The sequence below is a fragment of the Glycine soja genome, chromosome 19 (genome assembly GCF_004193775.1).
Source record: "Glycine soja cultivar W05 chromosome 19, ASM419377v2, whole genome shotgun sequence".
NCBI lineage: Eukaryota > Viridiplantae > Streptophyta > Magnoliopsida > Fabales > Fabaceae > Glycine > Glycine soja.
In genome coordinates, this window is record NC_041020.1 from 4,546,187 (window position 1) to 4,564,770 (window position 18,584).

Below are 18,584 nucleotides of genomic sequence, written 5' to 3' on the forward strand. Positions count from 1 at the left end.
GTGAATATGATTTTATAAAATCATAATCAATATGGTGTAATTATAATATAATTAGTAGATAACTTTATTCCTTAAACATTTAGTCATGAATTTAATTCCTAAAATATGTATATATAAAAATCTGTTAAAAAACATTAATTTCTTAAATAAATCTTAATATTTGAAAAGATTCATCCTTAAGTTTTGGCAAATGCATATTGTGCCTCAACCTTATAAAATCATATGCAACGTACAGTTTGATAACCTATTAGCCGAAAAATAGTGGCAATTAATAACGGAATGACCAATAAGAATAGAAGTGAGAACTAAGGAGTGAGTGGCATTCACAAACACAACAAACCCGTTTCTCGTCCGCATGTTAGAACCCTGGGACCCACAACCTCGTACGGTACTGTCACCATCCGTGACATCAACGACGTGTCCCTCTCCAACAATCCCTCATCGACAACACATGTACCCGGTTCCTCCCCATCCAATGAAAAGTCGACACCGCATCGTACCATAACCCAAACCTCGTTCCACTCTCTTTCTTCGCTTTTATTTCTACCCTTTTTTAATTTTTTTTATTATTGTTTTCTCTTATCTTTTACTTTTCTTCACCATGGAAACTGGCTTCACTTTAGAACCGTTCTAGCACACCACAAAAATAGAAAGATACTCATGTTATATATGCGAATTCGTCACATAACAACACACCCCCACTTACTCTTCTCATTTCATTCTTCTTCCTTCTTTTGTCTTCCCTTAGCTTAGGTATTATACTCTATCTTTCTCTCTCTATGCTCTTCACTCACTCTAGGGTTTCCTTATTTGTGTTTGTGTGTTTCATTTGTTTATCTTATTGTGTCTTTCTTTCTTGATCGGGAAAGTTTGAAGATCATGGGGAGAGGAAGGGTTCAGCTGAAGCAGATCGAGAACAAAATCAGCCGCCAAGTGACGTTTTCCAAAAGGAGAACTGGGCTGCGAAAGAAAGCTAATGAAATCTCTGTGCTCTGTGATGCTCAAGTGGCACTGATTGTGTTCAATGCTAAAGGGAAGCTTTTTGAGTATTCTTCTGAATCCAGGTTTGTTATTTAACCACTTTGCTTCACTTTTTTTGAGTTAGACCTTATTTGTTTTATATTTCCCCTTTCTTTTTTTGTTCTTGTAACTTTTAAGTGCTTGCTTAGATTACTTGTAGCTCAGGTATTTGTTAAACCATGTATGTATTTACGTACATGATATTCTGGATTTCGCTAATCTATCCAAATCATTTATTTAATTAGATATCTTTTTTTGGTTTGTTTAATATTTTCTACCTTTTTAACTTGTTCACTAGCTTGCTTCAAAGTCAAAATAAAATAGTACTCAGGAATGTTTTAAATTGTGCGGCCGTGATTACAATTTCGTCGCAATCTTTGTGAGAAATTACAGAATAATGCAGCCGATGCTGACACTATTACCATTATGACGTGGTTTGGGTGAGTTGAAAAACTTGATGTTGCCACTGACGGTCACAGATCGTGTTTTCAAACCTTGGTGCAGTAAAAATAAATGAAATAGTAGTAGTATACAATTCCATACAATTTCCTAGTTTGTTATTGTGTTTTCATTTTAATGCATACCAGCTACCAGCTTTTGACACATCCGATTTATAATGGAACTGTGGAAGTTTTTATTATATTCGATCCTCTTGGTAAATGTTTACAGTTACTTTATAAATCTCTATGATTAAATTTCCTTTCTGGTGAAGACAGTGATTTGTTGGCTCCAACGGAAATAATAAAAGTTTGACTAATATTGGACTTGGATATATATCATGCTGAGCTCCAGTATGTAGTATTCTTGGTAGATGTGTATTTGTATTATATTATGCTGCATGTACTATGTAATTATTTGTCTTATTAGTTGTTATTCCCATATAAAATACACATAATCCACTACCAAACAAAAAACATTGACAGTACCCTAGAGCTTTCCATGCCATTTTGGCTGCTGCTAGCTGCTCCCTTAGATTTTATAACCATGTAGTGTGACTGTTTATTTTATACACCAGTAAAGAGAAGAGAAGGGCACTCAAATATTATATGGTGTAATAGTATAATTTTTGGGAAGAGAAAGTGAAGATATTGAAAAGGTTTGAGAATACAAGGGCACTCAAATATTATATATTATAAATCACATTTTTATAATATAATATTCTTTTCATCTATCTTTATCATCAATCTATAGTATTACACTTTTGTTTTTTCCTTTTCTTAATATCTCCCTAATTGTATATATGTTTTTCAAAATACAATTTCTTAACTGGAAAAGGATTCTGTACTTCCGGTTCACGAAATATGCATTAGGCATGCGGATTGAGACACTTTTTCTTACACAACCTTTTTTTTTTCTTTCTATTCTTCTGTGTGTGTCTATGTGTGTGTTAATAACGTTTTGAAATAAGCACTCCACGGATCCTGTTAGACACTCATAATTTACTATCATATATTTTATGATATTAATTTTTAAATTTTAACATATTATCATTGTAACAACTAATTATTAATTGCACCCAAATCTCCACACTCCAAAGCAAGCAAAGCAATAGCTTGCCTTTTTCTGTTAAACATTGGCTTATCCTGTTTGATATAATTGCATTATGTTTATTTTAACACTTATTCGTACAAAATATGTTTATTTTAATTTTAAGATGCAATTCACGTATGTTAATAGTGTAAGGCTGTATAAGTTATATTAGAAATTAAATATATTTATTTCTAATCTTAAACAGTTTATTAGAGTCTCTCTCCATCTCTCTCTCTCTCTATATATAAAACTAAAATTGTTTATAAGAATACATGTTCAATTCTATATCAAAACAAGATATAATTTTTTTTATAGATTTTATGAAATCTCAAAAAATCCCACTATTCAGTTATTCATTAAACATGAGAATATTAATGTATATTATATTATTTTATCGATTAGATTAAATGGCTTATATATCAAACAAAAATGGGAGTTTTGTAAAGTTAGGAATTAAATTCCTAAAGACTTAAAACTCTTCACAAGAGTCCACAACAAATCTTAGAAACATTGTTTGATTAGTATAAAATGTGTATTTGTCCCTATTTCTATACAAGCTAAGCTTCTTAAGCATTTCAACACACTTCTAGTGTAATACTTAAGCACCTCAACACACTTCTAATGTGTTCCAAGCGGTTACTAGGATATCAACAAAGTACACAATTACAAATTTTTCAATAAATTAAATTATCTGAAAACACGGTTCATGAGTCTCATGAAAGTGCTAAGCATATTGATTAAGTCAAATCACATTACTAACCACTCATAATCCAAATACTGTTTTGTAAAACAGTTTGTTTCTATTTCTATACAAGCTAAACTTCTTAAGCACTTTAACACATTTCTAGTGTAATACTTAAACACTTCAACACACTTCTAATGTGTCTCAGGTGATTATCAAGATATCATCAAAATACACAACGGTGAGTTTTTCAATAAATTACCTCAAAACATGATTCATGAGTCTCATGAAAGTGCTAAATATATTGGTTAAATCAAATCACATTACTAATCACGCGTAATCCAAATACTGTCTTGTAAAACAGTTTTTCACTCATCACTTTCTCTAATTCAAATTTGGTGGTAGTCACAAAAGTGATGCATCAAATTGATAAATACTTATACTCTTAGGGGTTAAAGTTGAAGTTTAATCAAATGTTAACTTTTTTTTTGGAATCGGTCAAAAGGATAATATATATTAATAGATGGCTATAAGATTATCCAGACAGTTACAAGAGAAAAAAAAAGTGCTTTCCCTGTTGCTGGTTATTAAATATTTGGGCAGTACATATGCCAAATATCAAAATAATTTGATTTACTAATGCATTATATGTCTATATGCAATATGCAATAAGGCATACACGCATCTTTATATAAGCTAACTCTCTATACAGTTTAGCCTTGTGAGAGCTCTTCAAGAGAAAAGAACACTTAGGGGGATCGGGGGTGTACATGTCCTCGATTGGATTGTTGCTTAGCTGTATCTGACCATGCATCAGCTAGGAAGTTTAACATACATGTCATCATAAGTAGATAGAAATGGTTAAAAAAACACGTTATATGTATTATTATTGGTGCGATGTATCTAATGTTCTTTTGGCTTCAGCTTTTTAATAAACTATTTTGTTTTAAATTTTTTATTATTTTATTCTTTAACTACTCTAAACTACCTACTAGGTTACTACACTTTTTTATAAAAAAAAATTCCTTTATCAAATTAATGATTTTAAGTTATTTAAATATTGAAGTTATTAAAAAAAATTAATAAACAACATGCACATAGTGCCTATTTTCCCACTGAACGTAGGGATGTTCATCTAATCGGATGAATCAGTCCATCTCCCCAAAACTAGCTAATATCCGGATTAGTCCTCAGGTGTGGAAACTGACCGGGGTTGAAGTTGGTATGCCAACCAAACCAAATAATTTAAATTGGTTTGATAATTAGTTCTTGTCACTTCAAATTAAAATAATTATAATTGGATGGATTATCATATTTGTCTTTTTTTTTAAAAACCCAAATCAATCCAATCATTCAAGTTTTTCAATTAATATATTTTAAACTTAGAACTTAAATTTTGTTTCAACTTATTTATTTTCTTTTTTTTCATCTATTTTAATTTTTTATGATCATATCTAATGCCATCAAATGTTTTAATTTAACCTTATTTATTATGTATTTTTTTATAAATTAAAGATATATTACAGTGATAACTATAAAAAATTAAATGTTTTAAATAAATAAATAATTAGTTATTAAAAATTAAGGCTTGCATAGATATAACATTAAATATTTATATAAAATAGGCAATAAGTGTATATAAAAAATTGAAAAAATAATAAGTTATTTTTTATTATAATCTGATGACTTGAACCAAACCAATCCAATTTTAATTGATTTGAATAAGTTAAAAAATCAAAATTTAAATTAAACCAACCTAATCAAATATAATTGTTTCGAGTTCAACTAATCCAACATGTGAAACTCCTTTAACTAGCAGAAGGCCTATTTTATGGTTCATACCACTTTGTTTTTGGTACAGGACTCCTTCTCATATATCTTTGGTAGATACTTACTGGATTCAGTATGAGTGAGTGGTAGTGCCGTTGGTGTATTGGTGGTTCAGGTGGGGAAGTTGTGGGATGAAAAATGTGCCAATACATACAATTAATGATTAATAATAACAATTATTTATTTCTCTTACTTTTACCTTAAAAAACCTTTAATATATATAAACGAACGAATGATTAATCTTGACTTTAACATAAATAATTAAAGTTAAAAATTGTTAATAATTAGGTAATTACTTAAATTAAGTTATGCACACTAATAATCAATTTCATTATTCTCGATCATTTCTTATAATAAAGAAGTTTAATTTCAATCAAAGAGTAGTTCCCTAGAGAGAAATAGATAGAGTCATAGAGAAGGTTGTTGTCTTGTAACTTAAGCTTACATTTTCAAATCATGAGAACTGTCTGTGTACAACTATATATATTCCCAAGACCCTATTAAGTAGGAGTTCATCTCGTGCACCAGGTCTCTTTTGTGAGGCTTATATTATACATAGCTTGTCTTGTCAGTGTTCCTAGGGAGTTCCTAGAAGGCATATACTCTTATTTCGTTTGTTAGTTCCTTTGGAACTAGCTACTCCCCTTTCCCTTACACAAAGTTAGAGTGAGCCAAGAGAGAGCCAGTTAGGTCTAACACAAAGGACTAGTCTAATAAAAAAAGATTAACCTTTCACAACTGATACGTCAATTGGTAATTATCAATAAAAGATCATGTGCCTGTTTGTATTTCCGTTCAGCCCAACCTGTGTTGAATTCCACCATGTGACGATCAAAACCTTAATAATTCCCACGTTGAAGCCTGCAACCAGAGATGCCAATTAATGTGGTCCTCTTAAGGAAGCTGCATATATGAATAGTAGAATACATATGTACCTATCCCTGTGGTTTCATAACACATGACAGAACTCATGAGGAAAGACTTAATTTTGATTCTCGTAGAATACAGCTTGATCGAGGAGAGATTTATAGTTTTTAGCGAAATTAAATCTCAAATAAAAAGAAAATCTTATAATAAGTCTAAAGCATTGAAATTCATGAAACTTCTAAGTCATGGAGTCAAATATTTAAGGGTGATGATAGTTGAACATTTTTTTTAACAAATACATCATATTTGTTATAAATTTATTACTTCTCTATTTTATTTTATTTTATCTCTTTAAGTATTAATTAGCATTTGGATGTTCACAAACCATTATTAATGTTTTAATTACGATAGTTAAAGAAAGAATAATGACATATGGACATCCGTATATTACAAACACCTATTTTTCATTTGCTCAAATCATATTTTCTATTATACTTACATTTTTCTTTCTTTTCCTCCTAAGGTGTTGTAGCACGGTCTTTGCATCTTTATCCTTAAAAAAGTATGCAACTAATTAACATAGTGTGATATAGTTTATGAATATTTTTATCTCTTATAAACATATGACCAAGGATTTGATAACAGGTTAATGCATATGGAAAAATATCTATAGCAAGTTGTCAAATTCTTAAATACTTGGCTCCTAGTCGACGAATACTAGTTTACCAAAAAAAAAATGCATGATAGTCTTAGTCTTTAGGAAGCTTCATAAGGACTGTGGAGGGGCATCTCTCTGCTAAGCCATCAGGTCCTTGCATCTGTCCATGTTTAAGACAATGCGTTGTTGTGTTGTGAACTTCTTTCTGCATGCACAGGGTCCTCTCTCTGGCTCTGCTAAGAGGTGTTTGTGTTTAACCTTTGTGGTGTTTCAGACACTGCATTATTGGCAGGTCGAGGATCTTTGGATATTGGGAGAGACTTTACTGTTCCAACACTGTTTCCCTCCACTTATATGGCAGGGGCAGGTTTCCTTGCATGTTAGAAGCCGTCATTTAATCATATTCGTACCATGACTAGGGATAAGTGAAAATAAAATCAAAAGTAATGATATATAGTTTTTATTTTTTTACAGTAGTATATAAATCAAATACCTTGTTAATATCTATAATATTTTTTAGTAATGTTATATGAATCACAGATTACAATGATGTTAATATTTGGACATATACAAATTATAAATATTCTGTCAATGTTTTCATTTTTCTTGTATCTTCCTATCATATTACACCATCAATTATGTCAACTATTTATTTATCTTCTCTTTTAATCCCTCTTAAAATGTTGGGAAGTCATTTTCTTTATTATGAACACCTTATTAATATTTATTATCTCTATTTTTTATTTCATATTATTTATTATTTATATATTTATTTTCTTTTTCACTTTAAGTGTCAAATAAGAGGTAGGTGTCTATGAATCATTTTAATTTCTTTTATCATCTCGTTTTACATCATTATATCACATATACCATATTAAGGGAGTTAAATTCCATTGGTTGAGTTATGTGTGAATTTTTGTAAAAACTATAATATTAGAGTTTGACTCCTTTTAATAAAAAAAAAAATTGCCTATATCATACATTTATACTTACACTTTTTTCTCTCCTCTTTCTTAGTCTAAGTATTTCTTATTCTTTAAGTGTTAAATAGCTAGGGTGCCCATTGATAATTTTTTTTCATAAAAGAGAGAAGAGAATATGCTAGTTATGCAACTATATTTTAGTAGAACATTTTGTAAGAAAAAAGAGAAAATTACGCAAAAGCTATTTGATATGAAGATGGAAAGGAAAAAAAAATAGTGTTCTAAGTAATATGGTGAAAAGTATTGTATGAATAGTATAGTCGAAAAAAAAAATTATATCAGACTAAATTATACTTAATGATCTTTTAGCTTATTTTTAAGATTCAGTTTGATATTTTTTCTTTTTAAAAAATCATTTTGGTCATTTATATTATAACTAAATTTGGATCAATTTAGTCATTTAAAATGATTGATAATATTTTTATTTTGAGACAATTTTTTTTTTACTTATTTAAAATATAAAATTTATTCTATTAGATTCACCTATATGAAAATTATGAATCCCATACAAATGACATTTGAACCATAAAATTAAGGTCAAACATAATTGCGTGAAAAATAAATCTTATGAAAAATTGAAAAGAAAATTATATTAAATTTTTAATTTTTCAATTGCTCATTAAACTTATTTTAAGTTATTTTTATTATGTTTATGATCTATTTGTTTGAACATTGTTAGATTCTAAATTTTTATGTATATAAGTATAATTAGATAATTTTGATTACATCTTGAATGAGTTAAGAAATGATTCAAAATCGTAGCTCAAAATAAAAAACAATCATTACTCGGAAAGACTAAATTGATAAAAATTTAAAAGATAAAGAACAAAAATAAATTTTATAAATAGGATAAAAGATAAAATAAAGTAAAATTTAGCCATTATATAATTTATATAATATTTTTAATACTATTTTCTTAATATTTTTCTATCATATTAATTATTTTATGTCACCTTTATTAATTTTGTTTCTATTTGGTTCTTAATTAAAAAACAGCATATGGATTTACTATATAAATACAATTTCTCAAAATGAATTATACCTTCAATATAGGAAGAAAATAATTGAGTAGATAAATCAATTACCCTGAGATTAACTTAATCAAATGTCCGGGTTTAAATATTAAGTATACAATTGTGTTAAATTTTTGGACAAAGAACTTTGCTGCGCACAAAGGAAGCGGATGAATAGGAATGACTGGTGTAATATCACTCTAGGTTTTATAAGCCAGAACTTAATTTGTTTAGAAGTCTGTTTTTAAGAATTGGTCTTGCCTTTTTTTTTAAAAAAAAAAATTCTAGCCTAACCAAAAAACTTATTTAAAAACTCACTTTATTGTAAAATATATTAAATAAAGATACAAATATACAACTCAAAAAGTAAATGGGTTTGACTTGTATGTAAAAACTAGGAATTTTATTTGTGCTAAACCTCCATATCTTAGTGGAAGAAATATATTCTTATCATCATCAATTTGGTGAAAGGATTTATGTTATGGCCGATGGCTAAAATAGTGCTTCAGATTGGTTTTGCTGAGTTGAAAAGAAAGATAATCAAGGTATGGGAACAATACTAAATTCGGTGGATGTGTGGTTATATACAGATTAAGTTTAATGAAGTGTTTTCCGACATTATTCATAATTTTCAAGGATTAAAATGCTCTGATTACAGATTTGGCCAAGTGATAAGATGATATGCTTGGTTTTTGACATCGAGTAGAGAAGATAACTTGCTCTTTGGGAGAAAACACTACTACAAAAGCAATATTTAACATTGTTAGATCTATATCTGTTGTTAAACAATCGATCCATGTAAAATAAAATATGGTGACATTTTTCTTAATCAACAATATATATATAAACCATATAAAGATAGATCACAAAAAGGATCTAACTTAATAAATTTAAACCAATATTAAAATACATTCCAGACACATCTCTTTGCTAGAGTTATTGCTACTTTACACTTATTTTTTGTTTCATCTAACTTTTTTATATTTCTCATTACATTATTTATCATATTCATTAATTCCTCTCTTCCTTAATTTTTTTTTCTATCTGTCTTTCTTGCACTCGTGTATATATATATATATATATATCCCAAAAATGAACTGTAGTTGCTCATTTTCCATTTTTCCATGCCATCATGTGATCCAATAGGCATCTAATACTTTTGTCTAGGTGTTTTGTGTACGAAATATAGTCAGCTACGGAGCTACCCGCTATATTGAGTGAAACATATTTGGTAGAAGCACCAAGGTACACTTGGTCTAAAGTTGCAGTTGCAGCATGTTGGGAATAGCCTTTTGTTTTATATTGAGTGAAACATATTTGATAGAAGCAAAAAAATATATTTGGTAGAAGCAATAAGCTAGGTATAATTGGTCAAAGTTGTAAAATATTCGGAATATCCCTTAGTTTTATAGGCTGAACTGGCAGGTTAACTGGAAGGTACAGTGCCAGCTAGCTTAGATGACCAAGTAATGGGTTTTTCTAATTATGCTAAGCTGAGGGCACCAAAGGCTCAATTAATATATTTTTTCCCATATATATGAATGGCAAACTTCTATATGGCCATGGAATGATTTGGAAAAGACAAAATATCTTCAAAATAAAACAAATTATGTGGTCACAATTCCTCTAATATACCTTCAGTTCTTTTTGGCTACTTAGCATATACATACAACATCTTATAAAGCTACATATTATTTTTATTTATTTTGTTGTAATTATATAGTCAATAGAATAATAAAGTTTAGCTACTTTGTTGTGTAACAGCATGGAAAACGTCCTGGAACGATATGAGAGACATACTCATATAGGGAAACTTGTTGGAGATGGTGATGAATCACAGGTATCTCTTCAGTCCTAGCTTTACTAATATCTATGCCAACTTAATAATGCATCACCAAAGACCATTTAATGATGAACTAAAATCTCGTTCACTACTAGGCCATGAATTTCCCTCTAAACCTCCAATCAATGTACCAAAACAAAGTGAGGGCCAGCAATTCAATGAAAACAAAGAAAAAGGACTTGATTCCTATTACATACATGGTGAATGTGAAATACTAATGCCAAAAATTTTATATGTATTCACACTTCATAGAAACTTTATAAATAGATTTATTTTTTCACTCAGTGAAGGAGCAGAAACAAACAGAATCTCAGCTAAAAAAACCATTCGTCTTATATACTTCTGGTGATATTAAAAAGCAAAGTGTCAAAAAAATTGATAAAAACGATATAAATAACACTAACAGAATATTTGGCTTTACGTCATTTTTTGATGGACGTGCATATTTGACTCAGAAGCTACATTTTGTAGGGTTGGATGCACGTCAATATGTAATGAATAAGTTTCCAAACAAGTACTAAGAGTATGAAAAAAAAGTGTTCTAAATTACACAAAAATAGCAATTAAATATCAAAAAATTTATGATTATTGGTTTTCAAAAATAGGCTCAAGTTAGTTCCAAGCTAGTGTTCGTTTATATATACATATTCTCATATCAATAGCAATTAAATATCATTTTATTGTAGGGAAACTGGTCCTTACAATGCTTCAAGCTCACCGGCAAAGTTGAAGTCTTAGAGAGGAACTTGAGGTATACTTGATATTTCAATATAAACATAACAATTACTTTAATTTGAGCTATGTTGGTTGCACAACAGAGAATTATAACTTTCACCCGATATAGATGGTTTTGTCGACAGTTTTCTTTGGCCATAAAAAATGTGTTTGAGGGTGTGTTTTATTGAACACAAGTGCACATCACATGGCTGGGTTTAGGATAAATTATTATATGGTTTAAGATTGTTAGGTGTCCATGGCCAGTTTTCTGAAGTGATATAATCAAAATTTTCAATTTACAAGACCATGTAATAATATTTAGTAATTTCTCTGGTTTTAGATGCTTCAAAACCATTTATTTTTATGTAATTTAATAATTAGAATTAGCTTATAATTAACATGTTCAAATATAGGAACTTTGTGGGAGAAGATCTGGATCCCTTAAACTTGAGAGAGCTTCAGAGTCTAGAGCATCAGCTTGAGACAGCTATAAAGCGCATCCGAACTAGAAAGGTGAAAGATTAATGCGTTATCATTTGGGATAATACTTATCATACATATACATTTTGTTCCATATATCTAACTACTCCAATATCACTTTTTTCTTTATCTTTCTAATTTTTCTATTAAATCACCTACATTTCTATCAATTTCTTTCTTTACTTTTTTTTCTTTTCTCTCTATGTCTCTCATATTTCTCCAATCTACCCTAAAATGGATTGGATGAATATCACTACTCTACCATTTGCAAGAAATAAGAAAAAAAAAACAAACGGAGAAAATGCATTCTGAAAATTAAATTAGAATTAGCATATATAACATTTTTTTCCAGGTAATCTTCAATTGACCGATCATTATGATTCCTGCAGAACCAAGTTATGAATGAATCCATCTCAGATCTGCAGAAAAAGGTAACGGGTTGGGGACTGGGGGATTTCCTATTGGATATTGGCGTGTGCAATACATTGCAATATAGATACATATAGGCACATTAACATTAAACAGCATCGGAATCATAAATAACTATATGCATGCAGATAACTAGATATTGTTCATGTATTTGCGCATTAATGTTGTGTATGTGTAGATTTTAAATATTAATAAAACTTTTATATATCTATATACTTGTGCTATTACTTACTATCCGTTCTATAATAATGATGAAAAAATTTAACCTAAAATAATTATTATTTTAATTTTTTAATGTAACATTAATTATTATTTTTTATTTATATTTTTCATATTATATGTAGTATTAATGATATGGATTATAAAAATTAAGAATGATTTAATGGTAATAAGGTTAATTTTGTAAAATTGATATCTTATTTATTTATTTATTTATTTTTCTTGATGTTTATAAAATAATTTAGGATAAAAATTATAATGGGACGAAAGAAGTAGTAAATTAATAAATTTTTTTGCCTTATAAATATAGATAAAACCTAGACAGTTCCTTATATCTTTTTAGTAGTGTTCTCTAATCATAATTCAAATTTTACTTCAGTAATCTGCTATATTAAAGTTTGCATTAAAGGTTAACATGAATTATTGAGATGAAACTTCATTTTTGGAGAACAATACCAAAAATATATTAAGAAACTGTATTTAATTTTTTTAAAATATTTGTTCTTGTATTTGTAAGTGCATTAATTAATTGTATATTGAGAGATGGTTGAGAAAGGGAATGCTGAACTGAGATAGCAAGAGATTTAATGATGCTTCATTTTTTGTTAACATCAAGTCTAACTAAGAAGCCAGAAAATGATTTCTACTCTTTCTTTACCATAATCTTAATAGCTAAAAATTTCCTTATGGCAGTGCATTTCTAGGGTCGTCTAAATGTAAAGGAGAAAATGGTTGATCATACAAATTTATTTTATTTCTTGGATCATGATTTTCTTGAAGTATATATATTTCTTTAAGTTGGTTGGAGGCTACAAACGATTTTGTTAATTTGAGTAAAGTTCTTGTTGGAAGAAATGTAAACTTACCCCCTATTTTACCTATTTTAGAGTGTATTAAAGTAGAAAGAAGAAAGAAAGAAAAAATAGAGAGAAAAAACTATAGATATAGTGAGGATAAAAAGAAAAAGATAGGAAGAAAATGAACTTGAAAAATTTGAAGAGAAAGCGGTCAAATATCGAATTTCGTAGGGTTGTTTTTAATTATTATATCCTATAAGCAAGCTGGTACGTAGGTACGATATACAATATGACATTGAGTTTCATGTGAACTGACGTTAAGGTCACATCTTCAAAGACATATGTACTAGTTTGATTTGAACTTCAACTTATGGCATAATTTCATAAAGTTTGTTTTCTACTTTGATTCTTTGACTTTATTTTGATACTAAAGTTTGTTAAATTAATTTCTGCCTGTGATCGAAGTGCAGTTAGTTTCCTTTGATTGCAAGATTTATGTAGAAATACAATTAGGAACAAAATATTTCTGCCAAAAAAGGGAATAAAAATATAAATTTCTGGTGTTGTAAAAAAGATTAAATTAAAAATCAATTTGCTCCCTCCACCTAATTAAAACTATTTCTCATTTTAGTTAAGTGGTTACATGAAAAGATGTTGACAAATTGATGTCAGCCGTGCGCTTGTCAAAGTTACAGCAATATTATATTTGGTGTCTATCAATCTATAAAAAAAATGTCTAGATTTTTTGTTTTTGCCCTTTGTCAAAGTTATAATGGTTTGTAGATTCAATTCTCATACTTGGTACCATTTTTCGTTTGTTCATACATAAAATTTACACTTCACTTTAGTCCATATATAGGTAAAATATTCTACATTTTTATACATTAATTTTTTTTGTTTTGATAAAGAAAAATCTAACTCTGATATGACTTTAATTAATAAGTGGTAGGGATTAATTTGTAAACAATTGTTCAAGTGGAGATCAAAATGTGAAGTTTATTTATGTAGGGAATAAAATGGAAAACAATGTTAGGTTATTGGATAGTGACTAAATTCATACTTTAAAGTTTAATCTATAAAAATACCTCTATCTATATAAATCTTCGGTCTTCATGTGACAGGCAAGGCAATTGCAAGAGCAAAATGGCATCCTTACAAAGAAGGTAGAAGCCACATGTGCCTCTCTAATCTATCAGTCTTCTAGACAACAAAGGATAAGGAAAAAAGAATAAAATATAATTAACTTTTGTTACATTTGTAAATAGATTAAGGAGAAAGGGAAGGAAGTGGTTGAACGTCCACACTGCGGACCAGAAACCTTAGGTCTAACTTGTCCTCCAGAGCTACAACGACAGCAAAGAGTATTTCCTTCTTTAACACTCTGGTATTTATCTCATCTCATCTCTCTTCAATATTTTAAAAATGGGTATTGAACTGCAAAGTTGAAATGTCTATAGCTTAAATATTTATATTTCAGTCAGAGATCAACCACACAGGTTTAGGAATTGGTATAATTGATTTTGATGAAATTGATTTTGAATCATTGAATGTGATTAAAATGTATGTCTAATTTGATCTGAATCACTTATTTGTATTCAAATGTGTTTGCATTTGAAACTGCGAAAATTGATTTTGTAGCATTTAAAACAAATAGGAACTTAACTGGTTTGACCAATCCAACTATATGATTCAATAGTTTTTCCGGTTCAATTTTGTATAAGATTTTAAAATATTGGAAGTAACATTTTAGTTTTCACACTCTAGGAGAGGCTGAAGATTTTAATGTAAAAATTACAGAAGATAAAGATAGTGTTAACCTAACCAAAAATTATATACCTTTTTAAAAATTGTTTTAGGAATTAACACCTAACCGTGAGGTGCATTTTTTAAAATGAGACGTGAGATTATGACTATTAATTAAGTTAATGAAATATATTTTAAGAGTTTAATGTTATTCATACATAATAGTTAGTGCATCACAATGTAAAAATTCTAATGCCTGCACTATTTAGTATTTACTCATATTTTAATAACTTCATAATTTATTATGCACACGAATGTATTGTGTTTTTTTTTTGTCCGAAAAAAAAGAGAATATAGTAACAGTGGGTACGAGCCTACAAGGGATACCACCACATCTCATTGACATAATAGCCTGAAGCCAAAATTCATCACCCTTTCATCTTCCAGTATACTTATTATATCAATGCTATTGTATACCCAATTCAGTTCATTACATGGACTTTGTTAAATATCTAATCATTATGTAGTTCTGTATAGCTAATATTTAGGTATCCTGTGCATATTATATCCTTAATTGTTGCATTCATATGATTATAAATAAACCAACATGTGTGTGGTACATGCTATAAGTAGTTTAGGTTTCAAATCCTCTTTTCTTTTTTTTTCCCCTCCGTGGCGTCCTTTTCTCATTCGTGTGAACAGTACCACACCTGCTGCAAGGGCTTAAACACAGAAAATCAGTACAACAAAAAACTGTAACAGCTAGCCATACTTGTACAGTTGTACTCCTAGACTCCTAGTATATATGTGACATTAAATCCATATAATGGTGTTGGTTTCCTATAATCCATTTAGACATTACAAAGGAAGTATAGTCCAATCATAAAAAGAGAAAGTAATAAAATTCTTCATCCTTTATGATAACCATGACACTTTAACTATTCAGGAATTCATTTCTAAAATTAATATTGTTCCTATGAATCCAAAGTTACTATATAACCGCAAACCACACAACCCTCCACGCCATAGAATTTCTTTTCCCCCAAAACCCCTGAATGTTGCAAAAAGTGGTGTTTAGGATCCATGTGCTACTCCTAGCCACTCACATCACAGCATTGGTTCCGATAAAAAAAAGAAAACCTTGCATGCAAACATAATATGTTGTGTACATGAGTTGTCTTGTTCTTCCACCCAAATGGTTCGTTTCCTCAAATTATCTTTTGTTTGTATTTTGTTGATCACCATATTCTCCAAGCAAAAGCTGAAACATTACTTAGTACCAGAGTTTGCCAAAGGCACCTGAAAAAGTATGTATCAGCATTAACATTACTTTGTTGCAGCAAACACAGTATGCTGAGTTGACAGAATATTCCCCTACAGAGCTCCCTTTCCAAATCCGTATATCAATGCAATGTTGTCTCATCTGCACACTATTTACATCCTCCATGAATTTTTTTCAGCTTAGGTTTTTTCCACTCGAACCATTCCCTCTTGCACCTAAAATCCCACTTCCAATCTCATTCCCCATCTAACCAATTCCTTATCTCCTCTACAAGACTTTCTTTTTAACTACCGTAATTAGAAGCTATAGTTTTTTAGTGAACCCAAAGTATTCTCACAAACTTCAGTCAAGGACTGATCATAAAACTAATTTTCAATATGAGACTTAGTCTCAGTTAAAGCTTCTCACCCTTCTCCAAGAATATATTGTGTGAGTTGTCAACTGAATTACACGTATTGGTTCTCCATATGACATGCTTGTTGCTCCAAATTTAGAAAAACCATACCCTTTTGTGCATGTTAGACAAACTATCCTCAACTATCCACTTATGATGTGAAAACCCAGTTGTACATGAATGTATTGTTTAGTAATTTAAACTGATGATTTTTCAAATAGTGGTTGTGACTCTTCATTTCACACCCTTTTACAGTGAAGCCTTTAGAAGAGCAAAATTTAAAAAGAAAACTTTTTACTTGCATCCTTGCTAGCTAATACGAGTATGCATGCGAGTCTAATAATGTAAATGACAAAAGCAAGCAAAACCAGTGCCGTGGTGATTGTCCAAATGTAATTTTCAGAACCTATAGATATGCAGAAGTTCATAATTTTGATTATTTTAATGATGTATTGCCACATAATTTAGTGTAAAAAAATTTACACGATAATGAAATAAAGACATAACTTTACACATTCAAAAAAACAGAAAAACATAAATTTACACATAATTAGATTCTTAATTTCTACATAACGGAAACTAAAAAGGCTGGAAGAACTTGTTAGATTCGAGTATATAACACACTTGTCAGCTGCATAATATCCCTTACAGATCTCATTTCTCTTTTGCTAGAAACAATATGTTAAATTTTTTAGTACTTGTTTGATTTTTATACATCAGTGTACATACACTAACAATCAATTAGAAATCATGGGTATATTATTAAGATAAATAATATAAAAGTGAACAAAGTTATTATATATGATAATTTTTTATTAAATAATTATATGAACTCTTTACGAAAATTGTAAAAAATTGTTATTTCTCTTTGGCTAGAACATGTGTTAAATTGTTGATAAGTTTGATTTTTTATGCATTAGTGTAAATAATTTTACATTATCAATTAATTAAAAATCATGAAAAGTATAACTTTTAAGATAATAATATAAAAGTTAACAAATTTATTATAATTAAATTATAATTTGTGATTAAATAATATTATTATAAATGGAAATGAATTAAATTACCAAAGTAGCTATATATGAAAGGACTTCACACACCTACACATGCATTATTATGGCAGAGTCCACACCATAATGAGAAGCAGAAGCCTATAGCTAGCTAGGACAATTATATCTTATCATTCGTACATATACACATTCTTGTTTAAGATGATAAAAAAAGTGTCAAAATGATGCAGTGAGACTTTACAAGCAGGGCATCTGGAGGAAGTTGTTGAAGCACGAACGGTTCCTACTGCCAGCACTCACATCCCACCATGGATGCTGCATCCATTTACAAGATAAATCTGCATGTGACACGTTATGTTTGTGACACATGTGATGAATGTTAGAAGCATAAGTTATATATCTCTATATGTCAAAAACTTAATGTTATATAGCTAAGTGTTAAGTTTGATAACTGCTCATCCTTGTAAGTACTACATGGTGCAAGAGTGCAAGTGATTCTTGCATGCAAATGTCAACTACATTTATTATGAATCAATATTAATAATAGAAACATGTAGTTATTTTTGACAAATAATGAAGGGTGGAACTTAAATAATTAAGAAAATTCCTAATCAACTAGTCATGAGTGCACAAATAAAATGATACACTGTAAGGAAATGCAAAGATCAATATGTTCTCATTGAAGTAAAATCCCATGCACACACCAGAAGGATGAAGGTGTTGTTTACTTTTATATAGAAAGACCTTTTCTATTTACATTTTTTTTAGGTTTTCTTTAATTTGTATCAGAAACAGTAAAAATAACTTTATTATTTTCAGTTTTCATTTTATTTTACTTTGTGTTATATAAACGTTTGAAAAATGGAAAATAAAGTGAAAAAAATATTTATTAAATCAAATTGTTATTTAAATTTAATTTCCTGGAAGGTCAATTTTCATTGAAATGGAAGTGGACATCAATTTTTTTTCTTATTCTTTTTGGATAGATTAGTTTAAAAAGATCAGTTTCTTTCACTACTTACCCCTTCCCAACCACCCGGCACCCTCTTCAAATCCTAGGTCCTTTGTTGCTGGTGAAGATTGGAAG

General features: G+C 29.3%; 1 protein-coding gene across 1 annotated transcript; it reads left to right on the top strand.

The window, feature by feature from the left end:
• Window positions 1-590: 590 nt before the first annotated feature.
• Window positions 591-17,948, top strand: LOC114399731 (truncated transcription factor CAULIFLOWER A-like). Its single transcript, XM_028361949.1, has 9 exons — window positions 591-753; window positions 870-1,064; window positions 10,348-10,423; window positions 11,113-11,177; window positions 11,557-11,656; window positions 12,013-12,054; window positions 14,190-14,231; window positions 14,334-14,452; window positions 17,728-17,948. Exons 2-9 carry the CDS (start codon window positions 880-882, stop codon window positions 17,831-17,833), a joined length of 735 nt encoding a protein of 244 aa, XP_028217750.1. The 5' UTR covers window positions 591-753; window positions 870-879; the 3' UTR covers window positions 17,834-17,948.
• Window positions 17,949-18,584: the final 636 nt, after the last annotated feature.